This window comes from Convolutriloba macropyga, chromosome 9, assembly GCF_964194025.1.
Source record: "Convolutriloba macropyga chromosome 9, txConMacr16.3, whole genome shotgun sequence".
In the NCBI taxonomy this organism is placed as follows: Eukaryota; Metazoa; Xenacoelomorpha; order Acoela; family Convolutidae; genus Convolutriloba; species Convolutriloba macropyga.
Genome location: NC_134476.1, coordinates 49,135,812 through 49,160,574, shown reverse-complemented (window position 1 = coordinate 49,160,574; position 24,763 = coordinate 49,135,812). Strand labels below are relative to the sequence as shown.

The 24,763-nt window shown below is 37.6% G+C and overlaps 1 protein-coding gene across 15 annotated transcripts in view; it reads right to left on the bottom strand.

The window, feature by feature from the left end:
• Positions 1 to 24,763, bottom strand: part of LOC142345818 (uncharacterized) — a 401,292-nt gene that overhangs the window by 179,859 nt on the left and 196,670 nt on the right. For all 15 annotated transcript variants that reach the window (XR_012759357.1, XM_075398196.1, XM_075398205.1 and 12 more), the window contains 2 exons: positions 21,187 to 21,295; positions 7,833 to 7,951 (listed from right to left, as the gene is read on the bottom strand). Coding sequence is in view for 14 of the 15 variants with exons in the window: in XM_075398196.1 (XP_075254311.1) it covers positions 7,833 to 7,951; positions 21,187 to 21,295 (228 nt within the window). In the remaining variant the exon portion in view is untranslated. The remainder of the gene's footprint in view (positions 1 to 7,832; positions 7,952 to 21,186; positions 21,296 to 24,763) is intronic.

The window sequence follows — 24,763 nt, the reverse complement described above, 5'->3', positions numbered from 1 at the left end:
TGAAAACTGAGTTGAAGAAACAATTATAAACATCTCATTCATTCAGAAACAAAAGTAATTGGCAATGATGATGAGAAAGTATTAATTGAAGGGAAAATTAAGATAATTAAAGAAAATATGTAATTGAGAGAAAAAGTTTGTCGAATATGTTGCTCGCAAATTTTCGCAACAAAATATCATTCAATCAGTCGATCTGAAAGGAAACACAAATTTGATCAAACTCCTTTAAAGTTTCCTATATAAAACTGATTACGGGTCAATATAATTTCAACCAATCTCTTTGATTAAAAAGTAGCAAAAAACTTTAAAATTCCACTAATTCAATCAGCATATAAATAATTTGACCCCCAAAAAATCCATTGTTTAAAGGTTGCTTTAATTGAGCTCGACTAAAGTCCACGCTCAGATAACATCGGTATCAAGTCACTATCAATAGTAAACAACAAACTTATTCAGGCCTATTTGATTAAATTTTTTCTTAAGATTTCAAAGTCGCAGCTCAAATTGGAGAACGCAGAATAAATTTTAGAACGAATTATTGCAAGTAAGATTTTTTACGTTGCGGTGACGTAATGTAAGCGTTCCAACTCAAAATATAGAGCTAAGGCTCGTAATATTGATTGCCAGGTGCAGACCTTAATCAGTGTTTGCGGCGATTGTGATTTTCTTTTAGCCATTTAACAGCTCCTTCATGAGATTCGGAATAATTTCATCAAAATAACAAACAAATTAAACTTATTTTGGCCGAAACCTTTCAACAAATTTGCAAGATTTCACTGTTTATAAGGGAAATGCATTACCGCTGATGAAGAGCTTGATATTTTAATATAAAATGCGTAAATAGCGCTGAACAAGTGAGTCAAAAGCAAATGAAAATTAAATTGCTGATACTACAAGCGCTGAGAAATTAGCGTAATAATACTAAGCTCAGATTTTTTAGAGGTCTGTTCGAAAAAGACTAATCAACCTTCGACTTCATTCAGAAAAAAATTTATTCCAGCTGTTAAACTATTTGCCTCTTGATGCTCATGAACTATAAAGGGATAAAAAATGTCTGAAGAAAAAACTCCGCGCAGAAGATAGTTCCACCCTTGCCATATGGTCATTAGTTATGACAAAAATCAACAAAAGTTATTAACTCAATTAACTTTCAAACAAAATTGGAACTTCTTTTCACCTCGCGATTGATTTAATCTCTACATCCTTAAACCCAACCCCCCCCCCCCCCCCTCCAAAGAAAACCATCGTTCTCCAAACCCATACGTACCGGTAAGTTTGAATGTTAATGGTGCCAAGAATAAAAAGATTTAAAATCGGGGCGAAATGATAGAGCGCCGAATTTGTGGTAGGAATTAATATAAGCCATATAACACTAACTAGAGATATGATTTCAGGATAAGGATAAGTTGAAGTAAAAACAAAAAAAAATGGTATCTCCTTTCAGAAGGTCAACAGTAGTTTAGAGTCAAATAGTATTGATTATAAAGGGTATAACAATGAAATGAAATCTGTAATTTTTGAACGCGAAATTCATTCCACAGTTCAAACAACAATAATCGTAAACAGCAGAAAATACAATTGGAGGTACAACATGGAATGATTAAACAGATCCGGCCCGACTTTCCCCTAATCCCCCCGAGTTGTGAGGTAGCTCCAATCTGGGCAAAATGCCCAAAGTATTGACTACCTTAGGGGTATATATCTATACATTAGGGGAGGCGGAAAGAAAAGCTGAAATAGTTGTAGTTTGGTTAGCCTAGTTAGTAGATAGATAATCTGGAGATTTACTAACTCAGGTTAAAGTTGATATCGATTGATTATAACTCATCCTATACAGCGGGTTTACATTTACAAACTAGTTATAAAAGTTGAAAGATTACCGGGTCCGTTTAAACTTTGTCGCCATTCGAGTATGAAATGAAATGTTTGTGACCTTCCCGTTTAATTATATTCGCATGTGTGTGGCATTTGTTATTAACCAATTGGTAAGAATAAGTTAGAATTAACTGTGTTCTAAACAATGTCCGTTTTCTATAAACAATTTGCTTTTTGATGTCAACAAGTGAAAATGGCGCCATTGATATTAACGCATGAACAAATGTTCTTTCGATCAAAGATGTCTTTTTTCATAGCGTAATCCAAGTTAGGAAGAAACAAAATTTTTCAACCTAAGCAATTTTAAGATCTTCTTTGTTTTGGGAAAAAAATATGCCGAAATAGACCTTCTGGAGCTTTAAAACTTAGAAGTGCAAATTTCAAACGGCTAAGATCGAAAAAAAACAAGCTATGAACAAAATATTGCGTAATGTTGCAAAGCGAAATTTGAATATAAAATGGTTCCACTAATGTTTTCGATCAAAGTTACAGTTAATTGAAATACAGCACAAGCGATAAGTTGATAAATTTTTAGCTGTAAGGAAACATTCGCAAAGGAAAATATTTTTCAAGGGCAATGGTGCCTTTATATAACTCTTTCACTCAGAATGCATAAAGTGATAATTTAACTGTGATAATTTAAAGTGATAATTTAAAGTTCTGATCCGCATTTTGAGGAAGAATGCGAGTTTATTTGGGTTCACAGCCATTCCCAGCGTGTTTATCTTTCGAAGTTCCCATTAGACTGTTTGACTATTATCAAGTTAAAATGAGTTAAATCAACTTAAATTTATGAATTAGGGCGCTGACGAAAGTAATTTTAACGAATCACTCAAGCGCGCATGTTCTAATCCTGAGCCTAGTTACTATGAACCAAAAGATTGTTAGTGAAGTGATCCTGCTCTAATAATTAAGATTCAAATATAATCATGAGTATCTCAGGTTGGGGTGCCAGGCCAGCTCTGATCAGATCGAATTGGGTCGCGAACAGTGGGTAAAGCGCGACCCAACCACAGAATCTGGAAGCTACTCTATGGTCTGGATAAATTCTGACGGGGTGCCAGTCCATAGTCTGCACGGTCTGACCAGAGCATTGCCAACTGAGAGACAGACGAGACTGCATAAGCGTTAATTGCATAAACACATTTGTTACAAAACGAATTCGTTCCTGAAGTTGTTTTTTTGAATGTTACACTAATATGACACAAAACTTTTTTCCAGTAGAAAAGTTGCTAAAATTATGCAAGGTGATACTACAAATAATAAAGAAGATTCAGACTTTAGTTTATGAAAGCATAAACTAATCCAAAAAAAATATTAAAAAAACAAATTTATCTCAAAAAATGTGTGTTTGGCACATAAAAGTTGCAAAAGGCCGATTACAGTTCCTACACTATGCTTCTGTGCATGAAAAGTCGAGATTCACATTTTTCTTTTAATGGTACCTTACTCAACAAAAGATGCCATGAAAATTTTTTTGAACCTATTAATGTTTCAAATTTTCCATAAAGCTATTATCGAACTTGTCCATTTTTTTGGTTACTTCACAAATCGATCAGCAAAGAGTAAAAAGACAGGGTGTTTTCAAGCATAATTTTTTCACTCTGTTGAATTGCAGACATTGTTTTTGATTGCTACCGTCTTTTTTGCGCTCTTCGATGAATTTTTTGGGCAAGTTTTGAAAAAGAGGAGAAAATTATCGAAGTTTGGAACAATGAAAATTTTGTTTCCATAATTCGAATTAAGATTATTTTGAACACTATTCCGGAGTAAGCGTACTCGGCTTTAATAATCAACAAGAAAAATTATTCTGACTATTTTTAAGACAATTAATATTGATATTTTTTCTAGGAGAGATTTCTTTTGGCGAGGTTTGTGCCATTTGCTTGGACTCAACTCTCCTTTACTTGGCCGATTTTATCTCCTCCCTAGTCGGTTCCCGAACCGAATAAGAGCGGAGGAGGAAAAACGCAGGAAGACAGGAAAATTTCAAAAGCTGGTTTCATAAAACTTAAACGGAGAAAACTTTTTAACGATAATTGCTCAGCAAAAACAGACCATATAAAAAATTTACTAACCATAGAACGTACATTATATTGACACTTACAGAACATAGAATGGACAATTTATGGGGAAGGACCTTATACGGAAGTTAACTATCCATAAAGAGACCATTGGTGCAATATTGCGAATCATTAAAAAAACCATATATGGATTTTTCTTGTCACAAAACTTGTCGTGTTTAAAGTAGCGTTTTTAAAATTACTTAATGCATTATGATCGCTTCCCATTACAAAAATGGTTTCCAAAAAAGTTACCATATATTGATATTTGATTACCATAGCAGGATAATGAAAATAAAATTTTAATGGACTTTTATGGACCATATATGGTTCGTTTTGTGGTAAGTTTGGCCAACACTGTGAGACTCTTGGGATTTTGGAAGTTCTCAAGATCGAGTTGCCTTTCTCATGAGATCAGGCCTGATCTCAAGAGAAGTTCAACTTGATCTTAAGAGCTTGATCTCAAGAGAAGCGCAGTTTTATCCTGACTTTGTTCATCATTGGCAGAAATTGAGCAGTTGAAATCGACTATTATATCTTCAAACGTCAGACCTTTTAAGAAGATTTAAAAAATAACAGAAAAACTCAGGGTAATTCTTAAATTACATTTAATGGCCTTAGTGATGAGTGAATCTAAAACTTACAAGAATCTTGCAAGCTGATTCAAAACTTGCAAGATTCTTGCAAGAATCCTACAAGATATCAATCAAGGCAAAAAAAGAAATCAGGAAAAAAATGTTTTAGGAAACATCTTTGAAGCAAATTATTGTTTATTAAACAAATTAGAAAACCGAATTCAATGAAAAATTGTTTAGCCGGGATTCAAAATCTGGCAAGAATCTTGAAAGAATCTTGCAAGTTTTTGAATTCTGGAAAATTTATTTGTGTAATTTATGTAGTTAAAACTAAAGGAAAACCAAATGAAATGACTGATAACAGAATTCTTGATCAGCAGAACTGAACCTAATTGACGTTTTTCGTAAACGCCTTTTTTCGCTTTTTTGAATGTGAAATCTTGCAAGCATCTTGCAAGTTTCTTGCAAGATTTTGAATTCAAATACAACTTTTTGACAATTAACTAGAGACAGCTCCAGCTGTTAAAAGAAATAATATGTTGTTGTCGGTGATATTGCGATTTCATATCAATGATACGACTATTCCTCAGAATTTTTCTCTGTAAAATTAAACAGACAATCATACGACGAGTTTAATATGGAAGTTAGTACAACATTAATTATAAAAACTCCTGGAAATTCTTAGTCACCTAAAGTTTATCTGAATGGTAATTAAATCGAATAATACCTTGTTCAAAAGCCAAAAACGGAACATATGCACAATTGAATGTGAATAATGAAAAGGAAACAATGAAAGATAATGCGCCGTTTCTTCTTGTCCATCAAACATTGAACAAACATACAAATAATGACGCGCAGCTTCTCGACTTGAGCAGTATCTCAAACCAAAGTCACATTTCATTTTGAAAATGCCTCCAATGCAAACATTCCTCACAGGTGTGGCGGTCGTCCGCCATCATAGCGCAGTGTTTGTTACATATTCATGCTTATTGCACATGTTAGAAATCGATAGACGCTATCTTGTTGTGTTATGATTGAAGATTTCACTTTCAGTCTTTTTTGATGCTACATGTAAAAGTAAACTATCATGGTGGAAGAAATCTCAGCTATGCATAATTTAGACTCTTTAGGTTTCAAACACATATCGACGGTTCATCAATTCCACCGATTTTGAGGTTTTTTACACGATGAATAATGTATTCTTTAATCTAAAATTTTACATTTTTGTCGACGATGATTATCTCTAGAAACAAAGTTTTTACTAGTGTGAGGTAAAAATTTTAGTGGTTTTCTTTATAAAAGATTTTGTACTTGCATGAGATAAAAAAAGCTACTGATACCATTAGCCATTACTCTCTGACCTTGAAATGTCAATATAAGTAATTGTGCTTTTTTCAATAAGTTCTTTTTGTTTTATTTCATTGAGATCCTATCGATCATTATCAAGAACTCGTGACAAGGCATGTTTCAAACTCCTTATAAACACGGGTATAAAATTGAAACGGCGTTTTCCAAGATTTATTAAGAGGCTGTAATTAATCCCAAAGGTTTATCACAGTTGGCATCACTGGTTGAACACGACCCACCAAGTTGCCATATACACGAGTTAAACACATGTTTTTTTTTAAAAAATTATACCTCCATGGTTAAAATCATTTCGAACCAGTTCAAAAAATAACAGTTGATTCATGCTTAGATCTCAAATGTGGTCGTTATGAAACAATTCCGTACATCGTAAGAAACGTTGTTCGGTCTAATAATGGCACGGCTCTCAAGAAACTAAATATATTAAGAGACATTTCATTATGGTATAGATTTCACCATTTTGCCCAAATTAGAATTAAAGGGACATTTTAACCCTGAAAATTAGGCAAACGAAGCGAACTAATTAACTATACTGTACTTTGCAAAAACCTTGCACTTACCGACATAGTTTTGAGAGCTTTTGGAGAAGAAATAGGTGGTAATTCGATGCGGTCAATTTATGTCTCGTCCTGGTCGGAGAAAAATATCAAATTGCTCTTTTTTGCTCGCCTACCTTGACTGATTAGGTTGTGATGGCCGTGTAGTACTTCCTGACTTCTGATAGTTTCCATGAATGCAGAGGGCTGGCTTGGGGGGGGGGGGGTATTGAGTACGATTTTATGCACCAATCGATTAGTGGTATATAACTAATTTATATTTTCAGTTGAGGGGGGGGGGGGTTCAGAATGATTTTATGTGGAATTTATTGATTAGGGAGTTAATAAGTATTTTTCACGTTGCTTCTGTTGATTTAGCCATGTAGAAACTTGCAAGAGCTGATAGCGCTGAGTTGATTGATAGAAAAATAAATCAGTTCAGACAAAACTAGCACCAAATAAAAATAAAAAACAAATTGGAGAAAAAATCAGATCTTAATGGCGGTTCTGCAACAGTTTAAACCCACTTCTTTGAGCTTACATTATAATTAGCAATGTATGGATGAGATGATAATGTAATCATATACACAATTTATATTAAGGTTGTATCACTTCAAATCAATGATCAGACATTTTGACAATTATTAGTGAGAACCGAATATTATCCTGTAGCATCTTTATTTATATAAGCGACAATCATCAAATATCCAACTATGCTATTTAAAAATCGTGCTAAAAATTTCCAAATTTTGGGTATTGCGAAGAGACGAGAATATTTATACCGAAGAAACCCCAGCTGTGGTATTTAATATATTTTAGCATCGTCTAAAACCTAAAATGTTTGATAGTTCTGAGCCGAATTATCACCTATTATAACTTCAACTTTTTTAAAGCACCAGAAATGATTGATTGATTTAGCTAAACTATCACTCATTTCAATTCATCTCTCTGACACATCAGCGAAAATTGATTGAATACCATGAACTTTTGTGTTGCCACAGGAATTAGACTCTTTGAAATTACAATTAAACATGGGCTAATATACCACAACTTGGGTTATCACAATGAGATGAAAATAATGAATATGACCCTGACAATAAATTGTTAAGTAATACAAACTTACGAACGCATATGATTTTAATATCCTTTGATATATATTAAAAAAAGAACGATTAAAACCAAATTGCAAATGATGAAATTGGAAACCAATATCACTCATGTTCGCTTGTAAATTAAGATGATTAGAGGACTGCTTCTCGATATTTTGTTTTAAGATTTTCACTATGTTGCCGGCATTTTTTTTTCCAAATGCATTAATAACTCGATGTGTCAAAAGGAAAAGCAGTAGTCTAATCTAAAATATATATTAAACACTTATCTACAATTTAGACAGTGGGAGTGATAATATTGGTACTCACAGTGGTATCTGGTGAACACGACTGGACTCTTGCTCTCTCCCTCGACATTCTTGGCAGTACAGTGCCACTGCAACACACTCTTCCAAAATAGGATGCTGTTCACTGTCATGTTCTGCTCTCTGCAACATCATGAACCAGTTGCACTTAGTTCTGCACTTATTTAAATAATACTGTATAGCCGGGTGGGGTGACTTTTTGAGAAAACTAAATATCAATCCATATTTATGACACATAAATGGACTTCCAATAAAACTAGAAAAAATATTCCATTTTTAGGTAGTCATTTATTTTGAAATAGGTGCTGCAGTTGCCTGATATTCTTCTTGTACTTTTACCAGGTAACCCTATTCACTGGCTCTAGAAAAGTAGTTCAAACTTCAATTGCTATTTTTAAAAAAAAAAATAATCTACCTTCTGTTGCGATATGAAAAAATTGGCTAAGAAGTCGGACTTGAAAAGTTAGAAATAAAAGGAAATTGTAAACAGCGCCAATTTTGCGAATTTTAACAGCCTTTGTTTCATTTTCTATCCACTATCCCATTGATTGGTAAAAAAATTATCTTTCTAGATTTAGAAATCAACCAAATATGAAAAATCGAAAAAAATGATAATGAATTTTTTTTGCAAAAACAACACAATGAGCCGAATACCCGTTCCAATTGAACTCAAAAACCAGTAATGCTGAAAACAAACTAATCAAGAACATGCAGAAGAAGCAATACCAAAAATTATTAAAGTTCTATTAACATAAATTTTACGTAAACATTTTTAAAAATTCAGACAGCGTAGAGAGGAAGTAGAGGGATAGGAAAATTAGGGGATGTTGTTTTAAGAATACTTGGGCACGGGTAAGATAAGACATTCGATAATTACTACTGAATTGCGTCTAAAGTTCTCAGTTTCTTTTTTCTCTAATAAAACCAACTGTGCAAAAAATTGGCATTCTTCTACCCGTATTGGCCAATGACGGAAAACAGTAGGTCATGTTGAGATAAAAGGACTTGAGATGCCAGTTTTGAGCAAATGTGTTCCAACTGAAAAACAAACCTCAAAATTCCAGAGGTTAAAATGCGTAAAAGCAACTAATCCGCACAAAATTGTGAAAGCATTAAATCAAATAGCTCTGGTAACACTTCGAAGTTTACAGTTCTTTTTGAAAATATTTCATATGTTGGATGTTTAAGATTTTGGCCAGAAAATTCAATTAAAATTTGTTGAACAAACGACCCGATAACCATTTCCTTCGGCGATCAACTTATGACGCATTTATTCTCTGATCAATTTCTTGTGTCAATTCTCTTGTAGTTTCAATCAAAACTACGATTCAATTTTCTTAAAAACGTAATGTCCTAGTTCATCTTTCGGTATTTTGACTGCTAGCTTCGTCGCACAAAAATACCGTACTAAATCATAAGGAAGTCACTTTTCCTGTCAGAAAACTTATGTTGGATGAAAGCTCAAATTTCGAATACAAATTACTGCTCTGATTTTGAGAAAAAAGAGTCTGTTCTACAAAATTTTTACAACGGACTCAGTACTAAGTCTCTACACAGCTCTAAATCTGCAGATCAAAATACCACTATTGTTGGACGTTCTTATAAACTAAGAATGTTAATTGTCTTCTTTAAGTTACCCATGAATCAGCGAAATAAATTATTCCACGACCACATGCCTGCTCAGAAAAAAGAATTTTGAGCAACTTGATTGCCCGAATAAAAACGATCTTTTGTGTATTTTAAAACATCAATTTGGTTTCCAATTCACTCATTAGAACTAGAAAAGAAAACCAAAACGCTGGCGTTGGCATTGCGTTTTGCGCAATACTAAGTTTTCGAAAATGTTGTAGGAACAATTAGGAGTAAATCATCTATATTTTGTGATTGTTAATTAGTAATTAGAGTTAGATTCTATTGTAATCAAGTAGCGTCACCATTTTGAGAAATGCTCCTAAGCGGAAAATGAAAAAAAAGACACCGAAGGACTGGGAGAACAAAGATAACTTTCGGCGCAAAAATCGTGTTTTAGAACACCTGCGAAATTAGAGAAAGAACTTGGCTCACTGACAGTTGAACCGCTAAAAAATCATTGAATTGAATGTAAATAGAAGGGAAAATGGAACCCCTAAAAGTTTTTTTTTCGTAATCAGTCTGTAACGGCTGCTCTCCTATCAAAGTCAAGGAAAACTTTACACCGCCCAGTTCGTTTCAGCGGTTTCAAATCTGTCCGGATAATGCGTTTTTGCAGTTAACTTTTGTGAACTGTATTATCCGCTATTTTCTCGAATGCCGTTGCATTACTTGTTGCTCAATTAGTTCTGATAACTAACCGCTCAGCTTTGCTGTATGACAAATTTGTTTCTCTCAGAATAACAAATAATTCAAATTGAAACAATCAAATTTTTGTTGAGTTTTGTTAATAACTCTATTTATAAACCGAATATAGGAAATCCCGTTCATACAAATTGTAGCCCTATAGCTTGGCTATAACTATGCAAGGTTTCAACTTGCTGCAGTAAGCAGTTGTAAAACAGGATATCTTACCAGTTGCAAATCTGATAATAGTATTTTTCAAAAATCAGAATTAGCAAGTCTCTCTATTGGTTTCAATAACACCAATGCTGAACTAGGCTAGGCTTCGTTAAAGCCAGTAAGAACAACTGACTAAGTGCTTTGCACAAAGTTTCTCTAACTTAGGAACTTCGTTCCTCAGAAAGAAAGTTTTGAGAATATCAAAGTTAATTCTCGTTTCACAAGTCAAAGTAAAGTTAAAACTGTACAATCACTAATATGATCTACAGAAACAAAACAAGATAACAAGTAATTTACCGCTCAAGAAAGTGTGCTTCAATACGCACTGTAAGTTAGTTAAATGTAACCAAAATTGCAGATTTCAACTGATTTTTGGTAGTTTTTCAAGCTCCTTTTATGCTGCCAGTCACGTGGACTTACATGTCAAATTCAACTGTTGATTGGTTGTAGATAATGATGTCGACAAAATGTGAACACTTTTCAATAACGTCACTTTTTCAGTGTAAATTTGATGTCATGGGAAATTTGTTAACCATGTAGAGGTTTTGTCGAATATTCTGTATCAATAACAGGCTGATTCGCAATCCAATCGTAAAGAATCTGATGCAATACTGTTAAGTCGTAGTATTGTTTTGCTGGTGGTTGAGGTAGTTCGAGTTTGAGTTATAGTTTGACTTCATGAATGACGATTGTGTACTAATAATAGTTGCTAAATATAAATGTTGAACAAATCTGTATGGCTTCAGTAGGATGTAGCATTAAATTCGCTTGTCATGCTATTCTAAATTGAACTGCTTGAAGTGACCTTGGAGCGCTATTCAATTTATTTTCTGAGTTGTTAAGCTCAGCCGCAATATCGCCGGCCCTGTTTTCCATCGCGAAAACATCTTTTCCAGGTAGTACTGGGGCGAGCTTCACTACTGGTCTCTTGTACACACCGTCGTTCGTTCGAACTATCGCTGATCGAATCACACCGTCAGACCCGTCGATGGTCTCAGTACCTCGACCTAGGTTGTAATATCCACGCTTATCGCTGTCTTCGATCAACCAAACGAGATCGCCTTCTTTAAGGGTTTCACTCGCCGTAGACGCCATTTTTGCCGATTATTCAGAGTTGGCAGATATTCTTTACGAAATCTGTCCCATATGAGATTTGCATATGCTTGAGTTTGTCGAAAGAGCTTTCGATGATCAACAAATTTTTCCGCGCATGGTAGGTAGGGTAAGCAAACGTTCTTGTTGCCAAGCAAGAAGTGATTGGGGTCAATGCCTCCAAGTCATTAACATCTGAACTGACTGGAGTCAAAGGTCTTGAGTTTAAAGTCTGTTCAACAATACACATCGTTGTTGAAAGAACGTCCTCAGTGACTGATCTGTTCTCCAACACTGCATACATTGCTTTCTTGCAACTTCTCACCAACCGCTCCCATACTCCTCCAAAGTGAGGTGCTGCGGGTGGGTTGAACTTCCATCTGATCCCTCGTTGAATTAGATGTTCTTCGATCCCTTCTTTGTTCCATGCCGCAACGTATTCTGCAAACTCTCTATCAGCTCCAACAAAGTTTGTCCCGTTGTCACTGATGATCGTCTCCGGCTTGCCTCTTCGAGCAATAAATCTCATTATTGCATTGAGACAACTATCTGTGTCCAACTTGGGTACCACTTCTATATGCACCGCTCTCATAGTTAGACATGTGAAAAGACAACACCATCGCTTTTCATTTCTTCGCCCAATATTCACAATGAAAGGGCCAAAGTAGTCAACTCCAACATTTGTAAAAGCTGTAGAAGCATCTAACCGTTCTTCGGGTAGACCTGCCATTACTGGTGCTATCGTTTGTGCTCTGCGTTTTCTGCAGGTAATTCACTTGTTCTTGATTGATCTTAAGGCGTTCCGTATGCCTAGAATCCACATCGTCTGCTGAACAATGTTTCTTACATGCTCGGTGCCCTCGTGTTGATTGTCCTTGTGCGCGTTTCGCAAGAATAATTCAACCGCCTGATGTTTCCAATGTAGCAGAATTGGATGCTTTGCATTGAAGTCCAATTGACTTTTTCCTATTCTGCCTTTCGCTCGAATAAGTCCTTCCTCATCTAGGAAGGGGGAGAATTGTAGAATTTTGCTGACTTTTGGAATTTCCTTTTCAGCTTTGAGAGATTTCATCTCTTCACCAAACTGTTCTCGCTGTAGTAACTTGAAGATTGTTGCTTTTGCTTTTTCTCTTTCTTCAATGCTGACTACGAGTGTTGCTGGTTTATGTTTATTCAATGCTCGCTGTACGTATACCACTGTATTTACTAGTCTGTTGAAGTTACTGAATCGTTCCCACTGGATAACAGCTTTCTTATCTTCAGCCTGTATCATGAAGACTGACGAGGGTATATTCTCTTCATCTGAGGCAAATATGAGGTTCACCTGCTGTGGCCATTCGCTTTCTGGTCGCTTCAACCAGGCCGGCCCAGTGAGCCACTCACTTCTCTTGAGTTTTTCAATGTTGATTGCTCTGGTGCCAATGTCCGCTGGGTTGTTGATACCGCTCACATGTTTCCACTGTGAAACATCAGTTGTATCTAGTATCTCAGCTACTCGATTGGCCACAAACACTTGTTGTTTGCGATGGGAACTGTGTATCCACTGCAATACCGTAGTTGAGTCTGACCAAAAACTGCAACTATTTATCCTCATTTCATTTTCCTTGACTATCTGTTCTTTCAACCTCACTGCCATGACTGCCGCTTGCAACTCCAAACGTGGTATTGAAAGATGCCTCATCGGTGCCACTCTGCATTTTCCAATGACAAATGCTAAGTCAGCTGAGTATTCTTTTGGTTGTGAACGTAGATAGGCCACTGCACACATCGTGTCTTCAGATGCGTCAGCAAACACATGAAGTTCGGTTTTATCCCTCTCTCTGTTGAAGTATCTTCTATCGATGCTGGTTTCAGCCACTATTGGAAGTTGTTCTTTCCATCTCAGGAATTCTTCTTCTTCACTAGGCTCCACTTCGTTATCCCAATGTTGTCCGTTCTTAGTCCAGATGCCTTTCAGAAGTCGTCTCATATGAACACTGAACGGAGCAAACAAGTCGATCGGGTCGAATACTGAAGATACCAGTGACAGAATCTTCCTCTGGGTTATAGGTGCTTCAACTTCCTTGTTTGTACCTCTGCATACTTGAAGACTGTGATCAGTAACGGTCCATTGTAGTCCTAGCACTGAAGATCCCTCCGTACTGGGTTCCACTTCGACTTGCTTTGTGTTGCTGATTGACTTCAAGTCTTCTGGGATTGCTTCGGTAACTGCATCATTGTTGCTTATCCACTTCTTCAATTCAAATCCATGTTGTGAGAGAAGAGGTTGTAGTTGGTTGAAGACTTCAATTGCTTCTTCCGGGGTTTCTACTGATTTGATGAAATCATCCATGTAGAAGTTGTTTTGTATTGCCTTGGTTGCTATTGGGTTCTCTTTTTCGTTGTCCAGTCCCACTCGCTTGAGAGCATAGTTCGCACAAGATGGAGAACTCTTAGCTCCAAATACGTGACGCTGATATTCGTATATCTGAACAGGTTCGTTAGTTCTTGGACGCCATAAAAACCTCAAGCAACTTCTATCCTGTTCAGGAACTTGCACTTGTAGAAACATCGATTCGATGTCGGCTGTTAGGGCTATTGGTCCTTCACGGAATCTGAATATTGTTCCAATACACCCATGTAGCAGATCAGGTCCTGCTAGTAGCTTATCATTCAGGCATACTTCTTTGTACTTGGATGCGGCATTGCAAACACGTCTTACTTTGCCAGGCTTGTTCGGGTTTAGCACTGGATGGTGTGGCAAATACCATTCTTTCCCGACTTCACTTCGGACTCGTCCAATATCTTTACGAATCCTTTTTCTACATCTGTATCTATTAACTTCTGATACAAATTCTTCAGGTTTGGGTCCCTTTGGAATCTTCGCTCCAATGAGTAAAGCTGACCCAAGGCTGAGCTGTAGTTGTTCGGTAGGTTTGGCTCTGGTTCACTCCACAGCATTCCCACTTCGTACCGCTCGCCTGTGAACTTTGTCGTACTCTCTAGCACCTTTTGTGCCTGCAGTTCCTTTTTGACTGACTGACGACGTTGATTTTGGAAGCATAGGTTTCTATGTCCCACCAGGTTTGGATATTCTCAGCCACTTTCACATCTTCAGTGAAGGCGAAATGACAAACATTTTGTCTTCTTTTGACCGTCATGGGTCCACTGACTACCCATCCTAGCTCTGTTAGAACGGCGAAAGGTTCACTTCGTGTTCCTATCTTGTAGTCCAATGGTCGTTGTAGCTCATAAGCATCTTGACCAAGGATGACGCCAACTTCCATCAAGTTGAAGCTTTTGTTGGGTAAAACACTCAAGTGGTTGAAGCTTTGCTTCAGCTTGTTGTAGTTGTAGTTTGTGTTTCCCAAGGAGATTGACGGGTGTGCAAACGCTTCGATTGAATGCACCTTTGAATGTACTCCCTTTATTTTGAGAGGAACCCTTTCTGTCTTAAGATCCTTCGTTCCGTGTATGCCAGCTATGTTGAGCGTCAAATCGGTGCCTTGGGCTCGTAACTTCTCTTGCACACTTTGATCGATGAATGAAACCGTTGATCCACTATCGAGGAAAGCATATGTGTTCAGCCTGTTGCCACCGCTCTGTATTGAGACAGGAACTATCTGAAGAAAGCTAGTAAGTTCGTTACTCTGGTTTATTGTTGCTGCGCTTACGTTGACTGGTTTTCTGAGTGCAGCAATCGGTTGTGCTTCTTGATGCATCCAAGGATGCCGCACGCATTGACTTTACAATCTTTGATTGCATGCCCTTTGCCTAGACATCCGTAACATAAGCGTTGCTTCCTCACTGCTGCGTACCGATCATTCACACTCATGTTTCTGAATAGTGGACAGTTCCATACTTTATGAGTGCCATCAGCTAGTGGACAGTGATCACTTTGCGTTTGCTTCGTTTCTTTCACGTTGGAACTTGCACTGAAGTTCGACGTTTTCGAGAACCGTTTGTCTCAATTTGTGCTTCTTCGGTCTTCTTCTCTTCGCTCTCCCTTGAAAGCTGAAAACCCTTCGTGCACGAATGCTAACCTTGATAGCCATTTTTCAAACATAATCAGATCAGGCCAATCTTCATCTTTATCATCAACATAGAACCACCACTTCTCTTTGAGAACTTGGGGTAGTTTATCTACTGCCATATACAATGTCGAGCTTGATTGCAGATCACCAATCTGCTAGTACTCTTTGAGCACATTCACAAAGTTCGAAACAATAACTGAGAAACTGATCAGACCTGTTGAGTCGTGTGGTTTCACCTGACTTGCTTTGCGAAGGCTCTCCAGTTGTGCATCAATGATCACATGAGGCCTTCCAAATTTCCTCTCCAGAATGCTCCATGCAGCACCATAGAACTGTCCAGAATAGCCCATTCCAGAGATTGCTGACCTTGCCTTGCCTGTCAGAAGAGTCTTCAGATGGCTCATTTTCTCTGAATCTGGTATTGGTCGTTGATCCACTGTAGCAATGAACATACTAGACCACTCCGGCCATTCGAGAGGGTTCCCGTCGAAGTTGTTCAACTTCAGCTTTGGTAGGCTACTACTACCTGAATAGCCAGTGTTGTATCGTAATAGACTAGCTCTGGGGGAAACGTCTCGGTCTTCAACACTTGAGGATCGGTCTCGTGAACTGCGATATCGTGAGAAGTGACTTTGCCTGTTCACTTCAGGGGTTACTTCGAAGCGAGCTGTTGATCGATCTGGTGTTAGAAGGTTGTCGATTCTGCTGGCCCAGTCTGATACATCTCTCTTCCTGGGGGTCCAGTTGAAGGGTGATTTGTGTCGAGCACCAGTTGATTGGGAACGAGCATCATCGTTCTCTAATGCTGTTCTCTTCACTTTGCGCTCTAGCTCGCGCTCTTCCTCCAGTAGTTGATGCTTGGCTTCCAGTTCCTTCATTTGCATTTCCAGCTCTAGCCTCCTTCGCTCAAACCGTGCTTGTTCCAGTCGCATCTTGGTTTCGAATTCGATATCGAATTTCTTCATCCTTTCCTCTCGACTTTGCTTTGCTGAAGATGTTTCCGAAACATTCTCCGTCTCTTGGCCACTTGCTGTTGCTCCATTTTGCACTATTTGAGCAACTGGGCTGTCCGTTGGGTAGTTGTTGTGGCTCTCGCTGTCATTCACAGTTTGGGTTGCGTTGTTTAGCTCTGCATTCATTTCTGGTTGCGTGCCTTTGCTTATATATGAAAGCCAATGATAGTCCAAACTTGCTTTGCACTTCCTTGCTTCCTTCAGATGTTCTTCAACGAAATTTGCTTGGTAGGGCACAAGCTTGTTTCGACGCTGCAGTTGCTTGGGTATTTCTTCCTCTAGGAGGTGGACAGTCTGTTGATAGAGGACCTTTAGTTTGTTGGGTCGATCTGAATCTTCAATAATTTTGTAGCCAAGACTTCTTTTAGTGTTGACTTCTTCCACTAAGTCTCGGAATCTCTTGTCGTACCTGTGAGCTGTTGATTGAAGCTCCTCTCTGCTGGTTGTGCTCGAATTGCCTGGTTGCTGTTTGCTTTGCTTGTTCCGTTTAAAAGAGGTCAATTCTTCAACGTGTTTTGTGAATTGCACTCTTCTGTTCGCCTCACTAGCCTGTTGCTGTTGATTTGTTTGATTCTCTTTTGGGGTTGCCTTCGGCAATCTCTTCATCAGGTTGGACAGCAGTTTGCCTTCCACTGTCCGGGTCGGCGGACCAAATGTAACGGCTGCTCTCCTATCAAAGTCAAGGAAAACTTTACACCGCCCAGTTCGTTTCAGCGGTTTCAAATCTGTCCGGATATTGTGTTTTTGCTGTTAACTTTTGTGAACTGTATTATCCGCTATACTCTCGAATGCCGTTGCATTACTTGTTGCTCAATTAGTTGCTCAAATTAGACAAAGGGGTAGCATCACAGCAGATATCGTAACAAAAATTAATTGCAAAAACATGAAATCTGAACAAAATTAAAAACCACTGAAACAGTCGGAAAGATTTGGACCTTTACTGGTCGTAAGTGGAAGAGCAGCCATTACAATCAAGTAACCTACAAACATCTTGTGATACTCGAATTCTGAAGATTTAGAAAAAATTATAGATTGAAACCACCAAAGGAGAGTACAGAGAAAATGTTGACATTAGAAAGAACACAAGGGTTTTAAACAAATGAATCGGATCATTTCAATCCAGGGTCTCAAGCAAATATAGAAAAACTGATTGGCGAAAAAATAACTGCCATAAACACACGGTGAAAAAAAGATGCAGAACCAAATATTATCCGCACTAGAAAAAAGCGAACAATTCAGTTCTTCAACAGATCATTCAACATAGTTAACTGTGGTAATACAAAAAGCAAGATTAGAATACGTATTCTGATTTGCAATGATCTAACTCACTATAAGCGAGCAAAGCCCATCAAAAAACATTTTAAAGCCATGAAACATTAAACATTGTTGAAACACCCCAAAATCTGATTGTTGCTGAAGCTGATTTAACAAATTTATATGATCTTTCGTTGTCGAATCAATTTGTTCAACCAAAACCTGCCCATTAAAAGTTGAACTAAAAAGACAACCCTAGCAGTAATATCGGAAAAAACTTCATCAAAAGCATCATTGAAGTTTCGTTTTGATTTCATATCAAAATACTGATTTTGAAGTATTTTCATTATACTAAATCTCTATTTATTCTTGTTTGAAAAATATATATTTTTTGTTAAAAATAACTACAATCGTTCAAAAAAGGTTTCATAATATTCAAATATACATCTAAAAACATTCAGTTTAAAATTATTCGCTGGATTCAATAAAAGAAAGTGGCAAACATTATAACAATGAAACTCACTAAAGTTTTTGAACTGCAACTGAGAATACAAATGCATTACTTCGAATAACTCGAGAGACCAAAACTTACTGCACTATGAATTTCACTGCTTAATGGTATAAAATCCCCGCTGGCCACTTAAACTTATATGTCATTCGCATTTTTCAATGCAAAAAATCTCGTCAACTTACTTAATTAGATCTAATGAATAACTTTTCAGACATTGCGTTTTGCTCATAGATTTTAAGTTAACCACATTTGATACTCGAATTCTGAAGATTAAAAAAATTATAGATTAAAACCACCAAAAAGCAGTGAAAAAATGGCATTAGAAAGAACACAAGGGTTTCAAACAAATGAATAAGATCATTTCAATCTAGGGTTTCAAGCAATTTAAGAACAAACGATCGGCGAAAAACTAACTCCCATATACACACGGTGAAAAAAAGATGCAGAACCAAAAACTACCCGCACTGGAAAAAATGACGAATTCAGGTTCTTCAACAGAACACTCAACACAGTTAACTGTGGTAATACAAAAAACAAGAAAAAATACGTATTCTGATGTCTAATGATGTAATTCACTATAAGCGAGCAAAGTCCATCAAAAAATTATTTTAAAACCATGAAAAAATAAACAATTTTGAAACACCCCAAAATACTGGATAACAAAATAACAATGAAACTCCAAAAAGCCTTTGAACTGCCGCAGGAGAATCCGAAAAAATTACGTCGAATAATTGAATGTATAATTCGTGAGACCAAAACTTACTGCAATTTGAATTTCACTTCCTAACGGTATAAAATCCTCGGTAGCCACTTAAAGTTATATATCATTCGAAAAAAAGAACTATTCTAACACAAAATATCTCTTCAACTAATTTCTTTACATCGAATGAATAACTTGTCAGACATTGCTTTTTGCTCACAGCTTTTAATTTAACCAGATTTTAGTACAATTACTGGCAAAACTGAGAAACTTCCATGATTTTTGAATTTAAGTCAAATATTGTTACCAGAAAAATAAATTAGTCAGAAAATTCAAAAAGGCGCCCGTTCTTTGCAATTGTTAATTATTTAAAAATAATAAATGTTAATGGACGATTGTTTTTGGGACCGAAAAACATCAAAATTCTTGCAAGTTGGATTTGGAAATTGGCCCCTACTGAAAAAATCCTCACCTCCTAAATTTAATTTACTGGCATAACTGAGAAAATTGTCAGAAAAACTGAGAAAACTGAGAAAAATACAATTACTGGCAAAACTGAGAAACTTCCATGATCTATGAATTCAAGTCAAATATTGTTACCGGAAAAGTAAATTAGTCAGATAATTTAAAAAGGCGCCCGTTCTTTGCAATTGTTAATTATTTAAAAATAATAAATGTTAATGGATGATTGTTTTTGGGACCGAAAAACATCAAAAAATTCTTGCAAGTTGGATTTGGAAATTGGCATCTACTGAAAAAATCCTCAGCTCCTAAATTTAATTAAGAAAAAACCCAAGTAAAAAAACAACGGACAGAAACCTTCACTTTTACAGGGCTGTGCATTTGGTGAATTTGGTCATGCCTCGCGGACCATAGAGATATTTTAGTGGCCCGTGCGACTTGATATGAAAAAATCACCATGAGCAAAAATGATATCTAATATGGGTGATTATTACCGTGGTTTTTTCTTTCGTGTGTTTTATTCCCTAGACAATTTCAGATTGAATAAATTCCGTTTCAAAACGTGGCAAGCAGTTGAACGATATCATCAAGCAGATGCATAGTTAGTCCGACATTTGGTTTTTAAAGAATTTTTGGAAGTTTCAGTTGACAAAACCTCAAAAGTGCATCTACACTGAGTCTTGCAAGACGTTGATAAAGTTAAGCGCATCGGACTATATTGAAAATTGAAAAAAAAACATTTTCGACACTGTTTTGTTTATATACCGTTCAGTTTTTTTAGACAATATTTTTCACCAATCATACCGCGTTATAAAAACCGCTAAGATTACTAATTTTTGGTGTTGTTTTCTAAGCATATGGATGCGCCAAAGCTGACTTTATATAAAAACTAACTAGGCTGTCATTTAGTTTTTTTAAACTACTTGGGTAGAAAAAACAGTAAATTATATGGCCTGGTCAATGAAGAGTTAACTTATTCATTGGGAGACAAAAAAAACAGAACTTAAACAACTTATTTTATCTCAAAAATTATAATTTTCTTGAAATGAATTTTCTTCAGCAAAATTATCTTAAGAATATTGTCAACAAAAAAAATAAGTTCGAAAAAAAGATATTTTTCTTGGAACAAGCATTCCGGTATTCATTGCCTTTTATATTTTTAATGAATATATATGAACATATCGTCAACTCAAATAAACATTTGAATCAATTTGGTCGGCGAATACTTTGTTTTTTTTTGGTTTGAAAAACTGTCAAGATGTTCTGTCATCGCACGGTGTTTTTCGGTGGTTTCGTGTCTAAACAAGCGACTTATATATGATGTTGTTTATCATGCTGTCTTTGACAACAAATAATGGTTCTATCTAAAACTTGTCCTCAAAATTAACTTGATCATCAAAAACTGTCATCGACCTTAATTTGCAATGATGGCATTAAGTGCTTAAATATACACCTCTAAATTTAGAAGTCTTCGACAGTAGTTGCAGAGTAGACAATCTTGTAGCCATGGATTGAGTAGGTTGCCGGATCGAGACCCGAACCTTGCACTTTTTTGGAAAGGATTTTTTGTGGCTAAGCCAATGTAATGAGCTTGACTGGACTTCAACTCGATTCTTTGACTTTAATTGTAATTGAATTAAATACCCCCTTCCCCACTGGATATTGTCTCTTCGTAGAGTTGAGGTCAGTCTAGGGTCGTCCTCTCCAAAAATCTGAGGACTTCATTCCGAAGAGGCTTACACTGTTCCATTTAAGTCTCATTTCCTGGGGAATAAACATACCTGGAAGATCCTGTTTGGCTGATGGATACGTCTAGAACTTCGATGTTGTTGAAGTTTTTGGCAAATACAGGGATGAGAGTTCCCTCAAGGTAGAAGTTGAGGGAAGGACCTAAACAATCAATCAGTCAATCAACCAATGCCATGTAATAACAGGAATGCTTTTCTAGTTATAGGCATACGAAATGAGCAGCAAGAATGCAAGCGTGAGGAGCTTTTAATCTTAAAATAGGTCTGTGATTTTTCAAGCATTGCTGAGACAAAAAAACATTCGATGTTGGGTTATGGACTTTCGCAAGCGGAATAAAAAGCGTTTTTAACTAAGTAAAAGAATTAATTTCTCAAAAATGAGAGAATAACAAGATGATATTTTACAGTAGAATTTAGAGATTTACAGGAGAGATCTGATTATTAGATCAAGATGGTGATTTGAATTTGGGGATGAAAAAGGACTCAAAAATCAGCTGTATATATACCCATTATCAGTGTGAAAAAGTCAAGATACAAAACTAATCTTAGCACCGTGATTTATAGTGGGGGTCGCAAAGGTTACCCAATATGGTTTGCTTCTGCAAATCAGTCGCAAAGGGAACCATAAATGGAATGCATTTGCACTTTTCTGAGAATTCATTCACACTTCCGGAGATATCATCATCATTTAATACATGCTGGGAAGATTTTACATCAATTAATCTAACTCTAATAATAGTTATCTAGATTCACCAATTTGAACCGAATATTGATTCTCAGCACCATTTCTTGACGATTCTTTTATATAATTTCTTTGATCAAAATCAAATTGCTTGTCTTTCTAATCTGGTAAGTCAAACTTTCTTTCTAATTCTCACTAAGTTTAAGACTATAATTTGATCGAAATTCTAACACCCCCACTCAGACTTGAGCTGATTGCGTAGAGTCTGTTCCCATCAAAACTGCTCTGAATGTTTCCACTTTCGAAACGGGTAAGGACTTTGTGAAGATGTCCGCTGCCATTTTGTCTGTAGGAACGTAATGAATTGAAATAGTCCCATCCTCCGTTTTGTCAGGGATGAAGTGAAACTTTGTTTCGATGTGCTTGCTCCTTTTGTGCATGACTGGGTTTTGGCAGAGTCTGATACAACTTTGGTTGTCTTCTCCAATTGCTATTGGACGTTTCTGTTGGATGCCAAAATCCTCTAGAAGTTGTTTCAGGTAGAGTGCTTCCTGAACTGCTGCTGCCATGCCCTGATATTCTGCTTCTAATGAAGAAAGAGCAACTGTGGCCTGCTTCTTGACACCCCAGCTGAGTGCTGCGCCACGTCCGTTGAGCTTGAAGTAATAGCCCGTTGTTGATTTTCTGTCGTTCACGTCTCCAGACCAGTCTGCATCACTTTCCCCCACTAAATCATAACTAGCCTCTTTTGTGTAAGTAAGTTTTAAACCTTTTGAACCTTGAAGATATCGCAGAAGTCGTTTTCCGCACATCCAGTGTTGATTGGTAGGTGCATTCATGTGTCTGGACAGAATGTTGACTGTGAACATGATGCCTGGCCTCGTCTTTTTGGCCAGATACAGAAGTGATCCAACCAAGCTTCTGTAGATCCTCTGGTCCACTTCTTCGTCTCCGTTCTGTGCTGTCTGAAGTTTCAAATTCAAATCAGCTGGAGTTCTTGAGAATTTGCATTGATCCATTTGAAACCGCTCAAGCATTGTTTCTATGTAGCGTTCTTGGTCGACTGTGACTTTGCCCTCTTCTCGTCTGATTCTTAGACCCAGAAACCAGTGTAGTCTCCCTCTGTCTTCCATGTGAAAGGTTGCTTCTAGTGCCTTCTTGACATCAGAGACCACTGTCATACTTTTTGATGCTACTATGATGTCGTCAACCCAGACCAAGATGAAGGTGTGATCCTCTGCCTCTGATCTTGCAAACAAGCAGTGATCGTTCCTGCTTCTGGTGAACCCCTGTCTCAGTAGGAAGTTTGCCAGCTCTTTGTACCAGTTGTTAGCAGCCTGTTTCAAACCATAAATTGATTTATTTAGTCGACATACTAACTTCTCCCCATCTGATCCGCGTTTTACAAACTCCTGTGGCTGTTCCAGATACACTTCTTCCTCGATTGGTGAGTGCAGGAAAGCAGTCTTGACATCAAATTGGTGCATCACATTGCCCTGCTTCGCTGTTAGCTGAAGTAGAATCCTGAATGTCTCTGGCTTACAGGTAGGCGCAAAAGTCTCAAAGTAGTCCAGTCCTTCCACTTGTTTGAAGCCTTTCGCCACATAGCGCGCTTTGTATTTGTCCACTTGACCACTGGGTCCCAATTTCACTTTGTAAACCCATTTGCCCGGTATGACGTCCCTGTCTGTGGGTGGTCTCACTAGGTCCCAAGTCTCGTTGTCTTGGAGTGCCTTGAACTCGTCCTTCATTGCCCGGTGCCACTGGTCCCAATCGTCACCTTGCTTGGCTTCGTAGACTGTTTTGGGTTCCACATAGTCGCCCTCAGTCACAGCAAGATGGGTCCTGACTTCTCCAAAAAATTGCGGAACATTCCTTGCTCGTGTCCCTCATCTGGGCTCCGCTCTGTCCGCGTGTTCCAGTGCATCTTCATTGAAGCCAACTGTCTCTAACTGTGAGAAGTCTTCTGTGTCACTGTCTTCCAGTGAATCTGAGTCTCTGTGACTCCCTCATGTTGCAGTAGATTCTACATCTAGTGCTGTTTCTCCAACATCCGAGGCCTCTTGTCTCAGTGTTGTTTCTTGAGTATTCACGCTCCCTGCGTCATGCCACTCCTCCTTTATTGCAGTAGATGTGTCCTGTCGTTCTCTGTTGTCATCGTCTTGATGACCATCATCTGGGTGCCAGATTCCCAGTTCCGACGCATCATCTAGTAGGTCCGCCGTTTCTTTGTTGTCAGGGATTGAGCCCACTTCAGACTCCTTGATGATCACATCTCGAACTGCCATCACCTTACGTGTGTTGGGTATGTACACCAGGTATCCGTTTTCTCCTTCAGTGTAACCCACAAACTTTCCTTCCAGTGCCTTGGGTTCAAGTTTGCTGACTTCTCTGTCCCTCTTCCTCATGAAGACTGTGCAACCAAAAATAGATAATTTACTAATTGAAAGCTTAGGTTTTATACCTCTCATCAGCTCTGCTGGGCATTTTTCTCCTCTTCGTCTCACAACCAAGTTTCTGATCCTTGCTGCGTGAAGAACTGCTGCTCCCCACATCATCTTTGGAAGTCCTGAGTCAATGAGCAAACATCTTGCCATCTCCAGCAGTGTCCTGTTGCACCTCTCAGCTAACCCATTCTGTTGTGGCGTCTCTGGTATAGTCTTCTCCTGTAGAATGCCTGCATCTAAGCAGTACGTCTCGAACTGCTCTGAGAGAAACTCCTTCGCATTGTCTTGCCTCAGCTTCTTGGGCGTCTCCTCACTGAGAACAAATTTCTTCAGGCTGGCCAGTGCTTCACTCTTTGCCTTAAGCAAGTCCACAAACACAAACTTCGTGTACTGGTCTGCAAACACAATGCAGAACCGGAACCCTGACAGTGACTCTACTCTGAAAGGTCCCATCACGTCTGTGAACACCCTCTCCAGCTTC